Here is an 8689-nt window from a genome sequence, read left to right as displayed (position 1 = left end):
GGCAGTGGTCTCCTTTAGACTGGAAAACAAGCAGCTGCAGAGTGCGGTAATGCAATATGGTATGGATAATAAACATGTGATGCAGCTAATCAATTCCTTTTTCAAGGGGCAAGTACTAACTCCGACGGATATTCGGGCATTCATGGAGTTATTACTTCCCCCAATGGGGTATTTGATGTTCTTGGGCTAGTGGCAGGGGAAGGTGGAATTGGCAGTATTAGAAAATGTTAATTTACCAGCTGATGATCCATTACAATTAGCTAGCATGGACCAATTACTCGTTCATGGACAATACGCAGATGGTGCCATTCAGGCAGCGCTTCATCCAAGGATTTTACATCAAATGCCAGGGCTTGCCCTGGCGGCAGTGAAAGAATTACCAAATACAGGTACCCCTGTGCCACCCTATTCTACAATAAAGCAGGGTCCTGGGGAACCCTATATGAAGTTTGTGGACCGTTTAAAAGAAGCTATAGATGCTTCTCCTAACCTGACTCCAGAGGCAAAAGCTGCTGTGGGGAAAGATTTGGCCGTGATTAGACCTCAGAAGCTTACTATGAAAGCAGAGGTAGCAACCCTTCGCAACGCAATGAAGTTGGTAGGGGACTTGCGGTGGATAAGAAATGTTGTGGGAATTACAAATACAGATTTGCAACCATTGTTTAGTTTCCTTCGTGGGGGACAAGACCCCCAAGAACCACGATGCCTTACACCAGAAGCACAAAAAGTGCTTGAGCAAGTTGCAAGAAAAATTTCACAGAATACCGCTCAGCGGATAAGATCAGAATTGCCTGTTACCCTTTATGTCTATAACACCAATAAGGAGGTGGCAGGATTTTGGCCCAGTGGAGTACGGAAGAAAAGGATCCGTTGTTAGTATTATACGACTGTTCGCTCTGCCTCTTCTTTGGCGCGGTGGTGATCGGGAGTGGGAACGAGGCTGGGAATGACTAAATGATCCAGAGTTGGTGCGAGAGTGGGAAGAGCCCGATCTTGACTTGGAGCAGGTATACGAACTTCTGGAGTGAGATGAAGCACCATGGGGAGACCTGGACCTTCAGTAAAACACAACACACACACAGAAATGAAGTTGATTCAGAACAGCTGTTGACTTAATGCTACTGCAAATTTAAGAACTTGACAACAGTTTCTGCTCAAAGGACACAACAGCTGCTGCTTCGTTAGTCTGAAACCATACAGGAAGGGAAAATCTATTTCCACTGCTATCGCAGGAACCACCATCACCGGGGGTTGATTTAAGGTGGTGTGTGCTGGCCTCTGCTGGTACATGAATGTGCACATTTCTAACTACTCAGCAACTACACGCAATGCAAATCATTTTTGTTGCAGTAAGAGGCAAAAAGAGCAAGTGTTAATAGTTACAGTCCACTATCAAACATCAAAAAAACCTTATTTCACCAGAAGACAGTAAAGCTCCATTGTCCAGGTTAAAATCTCTCTTTGTATCAACGAAACAAACAAGAAAATGAAGACAATTCCCCTAACCTCTCTGCCCCAAAGTGCTTTGAGGTAACGGTTCAATCAGAACAGGGAGACAGAAAATCCAGCAACTACACCGGTTCAGTTTCCTGCCTCCTCACAGCTCTCAGGAGGATGAGGATGTCATTACCTGGACAACAACGGCCGATGCTCCTTTTGAAGCCTTTTGTATTCCATCAATTCCTTAGCAAAATCATTCGTAAACTCATCAAGTTCGGACTTCTTTATTTCCCTGTAAAAATAAGTTTGACATTTATTACAATTAGAGTTTGAACTTTATTACAAAAAGACACCAAGAAACAAAAAGTGGCCAATGCAAGAAACATACTGCATGCAGATGCAAAAGGTGACCTTCCTATGTAAGCAAAAACAGGTCTGAATTACTACAAGTTTTAAGGAAAGTGTTAGAATTACGTTTGCTCTAAGTTTTGCACATTTACCATCTGCAATGAGAAAATATATAAGAAAAAATTCTTATGTCATTTTTGCTTATGTCAGATACACTTCCGTGGAACTGCAGTGCGATACGCTATCGAAACACAGAAATGGAAAACAACGCATCTTCATTGAGCCAAATACTCCTCTTCAAGTCTCTGTTGCTCTCTGTAAAACTCCTCCCGAGATAAAGGAGGTGCCTGTGTCCCTGGGATGGTGTGTGTTGGTGCCCAAGCTGATGACGTTTTCCGGGGCTGGGGAACGCCCTGGAAGGGAGACAGTGCACCCAGCAGCTGGAGGGTGACCAGGTGGAGACTGAGGGGGAAACTGTGGTGGTGCTGCCGCTGCTGGAAAAGGGAGCATGTGGGGTGCTGGAGGACACAAGAGAGGTGGAGGCATGGGCATGGAGACGGGTGGTGCTGCAGTGCTGGGGCCTGAGTCCTTTGGGTATGTTCACTGTGCAGGCATCCTTGATTTGAATGTCTCAAGAAACCTCAAACATCTGCCACTGCTACTCCCTGTCCTGATTTTCAAGAAGAAAGCAAAGGAAGCAGGAGCATGGTGGCGAGCACTTCTTGTTCTCCATGTAATCATTTTTCTCCCTGCTTCCAGTTCATTTGAGCCTACGCTCATCTCTTCGTCCTCGTTGTTGCTTCCGCATCCTCACCCCCAGCAGTTCCCTGTCTCCTCTCCTACAGGCAGCTTTGCCGCTGTGGATGGAGGCTGCTGGTGCTGAACAGAGACTCCCATCTCCCACGTGCCCACCGCTCCTCTGCCACTCGACACTGCGCAGATATTGATCTTCTTCTCACTTCTTTCACATAAGCTTCCTGTGTTGTCGCCTCATGATGATGTATTTGGCCTGTTCTTGTTACTTTCTTGCATATAGAACCTGAGACTTCAGATAATTGGCAGGATGGATCCTGGGGTTTGGTTTTGTTTATGTTCAGGGTTTTATACACACTTACCATCTGTCTATAACAAACACAAACCAGAATGCAGGACCTGCTTGACACTGCAAGTACAGGTGAAACAGGCTCCTCTCTCTGCAACTGAGAGAAAGCAGCCTGGCTACTCGAGATGACTGAATTGAAGAAATACAAAATTGTCATAAAATAACAGCATTGATCTTCCAATAGTTTTCTCAATCAGTATCAACTAAGTTGTTAACAGAAGAATGTTTGAGGATTATTTTTATTGGGAAATCAATTTATTCAGCCATAAATCAAATGGGTGCCTTTCCACCTGATGCTTCGATTCTATTTCATTTCTATATGTACGTATGGTTACCCCAAAAGGTGTTCATTTTTCAGAGTCCCATTTTCAATCATGTACTGGAGTTTCATGTTAAAATCTCACTGCAAGCACAGGTCTCCTTTGTTCAAGACAATTGAAATGAAGCCATTTAAAAAATTATTGCCACTTGCATTCTCCGCAACTATCTGTGCATTCTTACTTCATTATAAACCAGCTTTTGCCTACGTTACGTGTTGTGGCCTCTTTTAACAGGTTACAATAGTAATATATTGAATTTCTGTAGAATACTTACAGCTCCCAGCCTGGTCTCCCGCTGGCTGAGCAGACTGTACTGGCTCTCACTGGCTGACCTTTTTCAGTGGAGAGGAGACAGGAAAAACCCCATTCAGTTTATCTGAAGGTAACTTTAAAACATAAATTCTCAAGTTGTAGTTAGTTACCATTGGTGGGTATTGATTGTCCTTGCGGGCCCAGGAGACTTGTCAGTGCTGGTTGTCTCAGTACAGGAACCTGATAGCCCTTTGAATAAACACAGACGTTGGCAAACCAGCTCTGCTCAAATACAAGAATCACTGCATGTTTTGAAATAAAATTTACCTGCTCTTCCCACAAACCGCTGCTGGTCAGAGAGGAGGGTTTAGAAAGTCCAGCGGCGGCCACCAGAGCAGCAGGAGCTGTAACCACATCAGCCTCGCTACAAAAAAACAAATTTATATCATTCCAACAGTGTTTTGAAGTGCTGCTTGAAATATAAAGTCCAAGGTAAGAAATGCTGACTGCTGTAAAAGGAAAAAGAATCGGCACCACATTTACAAATGTGAGTTTGGTTGATTCCAAATGAAGCACCGAGCAGATGTCTGTCTGGATTACTGGGAGTTAAAGAGAAAGCTCACTGCAAAACGTTTTATTAAGCTTGCTGCACATGAAAGGCCAAGAGTAGGTATAACCCACCTGCTGAATGTCAGCTTTGGAACATGCAAGAACTGAAATTCCATTACAAAATGTTGATGTGCTAATTCAGAGCCTGCCCTAGAGGTTCTGTTGGACTGTGATCCTGCGTATTCAATGGTACAGCTGAGCCTGACCGGCTTCTGGGCAGAGCGCCTGTCTGCATTCCGGGTGTAAAGGGGAAGGGATCTAAGCCCTAAACAACAGTGCAGATTTTTCATGTGTTTTCATGTGACTTCACTGGATTGCAAACTTAGACTGTCGTGTTTGTCAATACTTCAAATTTATAGTGTTTCAATGTTTATTATCCAAGACGGTCCGTAACTGAGTCTGACTCGACTAAAGACAAATTAACGCCCTCAAGCGGGTTTCACATAACTAAAGGGTTATTCTAGGAACTGCTAAGCACCCAAAATCAAAGGGCTCCTGGGGAAAAAAGGTTCATCCTCCGGGGTAAACCCGGACTGAATGACAAGAAGTACTTCTGAGGAAACTCTTGCATGAGGCAGCTCCCAACTGATCAAAGGGTCCTCATTCAGAGTAAATGAAACACCAGAGCTTCCACAGCTATCTGGAACCGCCACTGTTGGTACAGAAATCACTAGTGGAGAAGCTCAAGAAGCAGCAGAATCTAACTTCAGTGTTTTGGTGTCTTCTACATTCACTGCAAAATTACACCTGTATGTAAAAACTTTGGTAAATCTACAGATTTACTCACCGAAAAGGTCCAGGGAAGGGCAGGGACACTGCTGCTGGGACACCAGGGACAGTGACAGAAGGCAGGATTCCTGGCAGCTGAGCTGCCCCAGATGCCTGAGTGGGGCCAAACGACGACAAAGCAGCAGAATGAGAAGACACAGAAGCTGATGGAGGAATTAGTGGATCCTTCTGTTTGGAAATTGTTGGCCGGAGTAGAGGTTGCGGGTTGCGTGTCACTGTTTGTCTCACTGCTGGTGGTGGCAGCTGCTGCTGCTGCTGAATCTGTTTACTGTAGCCAGTCCCACTTCTGAAGTTGTTCACAGCCTGGGGGCACAAAATATTTAGAAATGTACTATGAAAATTCAGTAGATAGATGAGCAAAAGCCTCCAGAGAGTAAAGTTACCCGTGTATTCCTCTAAATGGTATATCAATCCTAAAATAAATCAACATATGGATACACGAACACATCACATCAAACACTGATATTAATGGCTGGTAACTCGGAGTGTCTGTAAAGAACTTCAGTGTTGATACCGATTCTGAAAGCGAGGCGATCGTATTGAACAGAAGCGTGACCTGAATTTGACAGAGTGTATGTAAAAAGTTGTAAGCTTCTTAACAACAGATAATGTATTTGAGAAACAGAGGTAGCCTTTCTCAATTTGGCCTTGCTTAAGGAGATGGAAATTAATAGTTTCTTCTCTAAAAAGACTTACAAACCATTTACGTAAAAGTGGTCACGTTACCTGGCGTAGGATCTTGTTGGCAACTAAACTATCAGGAGAAACGTCTGTTTGATGACACATTGGACATGTATGTTCCTCAGATTCCAGTAATGCTGTTCTAATGCCTGTGAATAATAAGACGTATATGATTAAGGGCTGAATGTGGTCTTGAATTGACAGTATGATAAATATCGAATAGTGTAAAAAATGTATACTATGCAGCAAATAGCAGTACAGTTTGATATTTCACTATTGCAGCAGTTGGAGATTGAGAGTAGGCTGTGTCCTGATGTTTTAATGAGTCTTTTTCCCACCATCCAGTACAGTGAGAAGCTACCAACCTCAAGGGTAACGAATATAACACATCTCAAAAAAACACACGCAGCTTCAAGTTCTGGAGGCTCCAACCAACTCTCCTGTGGTGAGGAATGCGGATTAAACGCCGACTGTTTGCTGCAGAGCACAGTAAGTCACCAGAGCTGGCTGCGCGATTTTGTATCGGAGAAAGGGCTGTGGACAAACTCAATGCATTCAATATCCAACACTGTAACCACGGGCACAGTTCTGTGCTCTTCTCACACCCGTCATCCACATGGAAAGACGGTTTGAACAGATGTGCAACAAGGAAAATAAGCCTTCTGCCTTTTTTCCCCTTTATACCAGGAGAGTCCTTTCCTGTTCCAGGTATCCTTAAGTATTAAAGAGAACAGGTACCAAAGTCATCTCATTATCTCCTATTTATGCTTTCAGAAGATCAGATGTGAGGATTTGAATTAACAAACATGGCAGTAACACTTACATTCGTCACAAAAACTGTTTCCACAGCAGGGAATAACAGCTGCATCATTCGTTACATCTTTACAAATGGGACATAACAACTCAGCTGGAACAAGATCCTCATCTGAGCAGGAGGAGGAGGAGGGCGGCTCCGCTGGCACGAAGGGAGGCTTTCCCTTCTTTCCTCTCGCATAAACTTCCCTGGAGGGGAGCGGGGAAGGAAAATGAACAAAGTTAAAGATGAGATGGAAACCAGTGAGATGGGGAGGAAACCTCAGCCCAACAGCTCTCTGTTAAAATTTTCGAGAAGTCTTCAAAATATAAAACAGAAGCAAAAGAAGCTTTCAAAGAGAACAACTCCAACTGTAAACACTCCTGAACTATTTTGCAGAAATACAGGTTCTTAGCACACCACAAGTGTAACCATCTCACAGGGGCATGAACTGAAGGACCACCTTCCTTTAATATTTGAAAATATCACAGATTTTTAAGTTAAGAGAGAAAGACAATGCTTCCTCCCCCATAACTGCAGGTGCTGGCCAACGAGCTTGGATGAGCACTCAGGCGTGATTTCTCTTGTTCCCTTTTGGGTCAGTCTGATTAATTCCATACTTACGCATTGATAGTTGGTATTACATATCTTCCAGTGTTTGTCAGCATAGCACCCTTGGTATTGGGATCTTTCACTTCCATCAGGAAACTCCTTGGAATTCCTGTGCTCTTTTTCATTCTGGGAACAGGCTGAAAATTTTTGTCCTGTTAAGAAAAGAAACGCAGCCATGTCCTGTCTGAAGTCCCACACTCAAAATGACATTTCAGTGATTATTTGAAGCAGCAAAAGTCTCTAATCCTCTCCTATTATCAAGAATAAGGGTTGCTTGACTAAACCACTTATTTTCCTAAATGTGTACGGGCAGGATGTTCCAAAGGCTCGAGCAGTGCTTGAACTCAATCGACGTTCTTTGGCTTCACTTCAGGGTCTTTAAGGGTGAAATGTCCCTTAAGCTCACCAGCCACTCAGAAAAGACTCAAACCTGCATCTCCACCAAAGCGCGATTCAGAGCGAGAGCTTAATTCAGTGCTCGAACCAGTCACTGCAGAAACTCATATTCACCGTCTGGACATGGGGGTTGAATTGGTACCGCATGCACAGACACTCAGTGGCTAAACATTAAATGACATGAACACTGAACCAGAGAGCTGTGTAGTCAAACCATGCCCATATTGAACAGACAGGTTCAACAGAAACATCTTGGTTTTACACTATATACTAAAAACTGTGAACTCCCATTAAAAACACTTAAAATCACAGAAATTTCCAATAATGTTGAAATGTATAAAAATAAGCATCAGTGTTCACAGAGAAACATCTTTGGACACATTTAATCACCATGACCTAGAAAATTTTACATTTATAATTCCAGTGCTTTGGATTTTGAAGGGCTTTGCAACAATGTCACATAACCTCCGCATTTTACCCCAAGAGAAACATTTTTTACTATGAGTATTCATGCATTTGTTACCTACCTGCCAAGGTGAAAAAATTACAAGCTAAGTAGCACCACAAGTCCCACGCAATCTTACCCTGTTAGTTGGGCAGTTCTTTATATAGTGGCCAGGCTGTCCACAACGAAAGCAAGTGTACGATGGTGGAGGCCGGCCCGAGTTTTTCTTCATGAAACTAAAAGGATTTGGGGAAAAAAGAAAAAGGGATGCATGTGTCTCTCACGTTAAAACAACCATCTCTACAATTGTTCCATAATCGTCAGAGAACAGATCACCAGCACTTACTTGACTGGATTGTATGCCTGGCAGGACTGTATCATCATAGCTTTTATTTTCTCCTCTTCGGAAGCGTCGGTCTCAGCCAGATTGGCAGCCTGTTAAACAAGTGCTTATTGACACACACATCAGAAACACATTTAAGCCCGCACAGCCCGACAGCACCGATCAGCCCATCCTGTCAAGCGCAGCACAACTCCCAGAGAATCAGAGAACACCAGGTTTGAAGGGCCCGCGGGCACCAGCTGGTCCGACCTTCCTTGGCAAAAGCACCGACCAGACCGGATGGCCCAGCACCCTGTCCAGCCTCGAAATGTGCACACATTCTGAAGGTAAAATAAATACTTGAAATTATTAAAGTTTTGTTCAAACTACAACAGCTATCCAGCTATAGATCAAAGTATAAGATAGAAAAGTACTAAGTAAATACCTTTTTTTAAAAAGCATTTGAGAAGAATATACATATACCTTAACAAGAACATTTCTTGCATGTATTCACCATATATATTCTGCCATAAAACTTCATTACTGTCCTGACATGGTTAACACGTAGTACCAGGAAAAA

The 8689-nt window shown here is 43.3% G+C and overlaps 1 protein-coding gene and 1 long non-coding RNA gene across 2 annotated transcripts; both read right to left on the bottom strand.

The window, feature by feature from the left end:
• Positions 1 to 260: 260 nt before the first annotated feature.
• Positions 261 to 6962, bottom strand: LOC139829171 (E3 ubiquitin-protein ligase RBBP6-like). Its single transcript, XM_071815304.1, has 10 exons — positions 6955 to 6962; positions 6365 to 6543; positions 5587 to 5690; positions 4859 to 5163; positions 3790 to 3886; positions 3633 to 3711; positions 3485 to 3542; positions 1631 to 1732; positions 799 to 1055; positions 261 to 358 (listed from the first exon to the last, which is right to left on the bottom strand). Exons 1-10 carry the CDS (start codon positions 6960 to 6962, stop codon positions 261 to 263), a joined length of 1287 nt encoding a protein of 428 aa, XP_071671405.1.
• A 19-nt stretch (positions 6963 to 6981) lies between these two features.
• On the bottom strand, positions 6982 to 8243 carry LOC139829131 (uncharacterized). The gene is made up of 3 exons (XR_011741425.1): positions 8134 to 8243; positions 7927 to 8023; positions 6982 to 7098 (listed from the first exon to the last, which is right to left on the bottom strand). It is a non-coding gene; the product is annotated as an uncharacterized lncRNA (long non-coding RNA).
• Between the last annotated feature and the right edge of the window lie 446 nt (positions 8244 to 8689).

The sequence above is a fragment of the Patagioenas fasciata genome, chromosome 15 (assembly GCF_037038585.1).
Source record: "Patagioenas fasciata isolate bPatFas1 chromosome 15, bPatFas1.hap1, whole genome shotgun sequence".
Lineage (NCBI taxonomy): Eukaryota > Metazoa > Chordata > Aves > Columbiformes > Columbidae > Patagioenas > Patagioenas fasciata.
The sequence above is the reverse complement of the archived record's forward strand: the minus strand, read 5'-3'. Positions and strand labels throughout refer to the sequence as shown.

Coding starts and splice junctions, on each gene's coding strand:
- LOC139829171 (XM_071815304.1), bottom strand. Junction 5,164..5,586: donor CCAACAAGATCCTACGCCAG/GTAACGTGACCA, acceptor TTGTGCCCCCAG/GCTGTGAACAACTTCAGAAG. Junction 3,712..3,789: donor GCGGTTTGTGGGAAGAGCAG/GTAAATTTTATT, acceptor GTTTATTCAAAG/GGCTATCAGGTTCCTGTACT.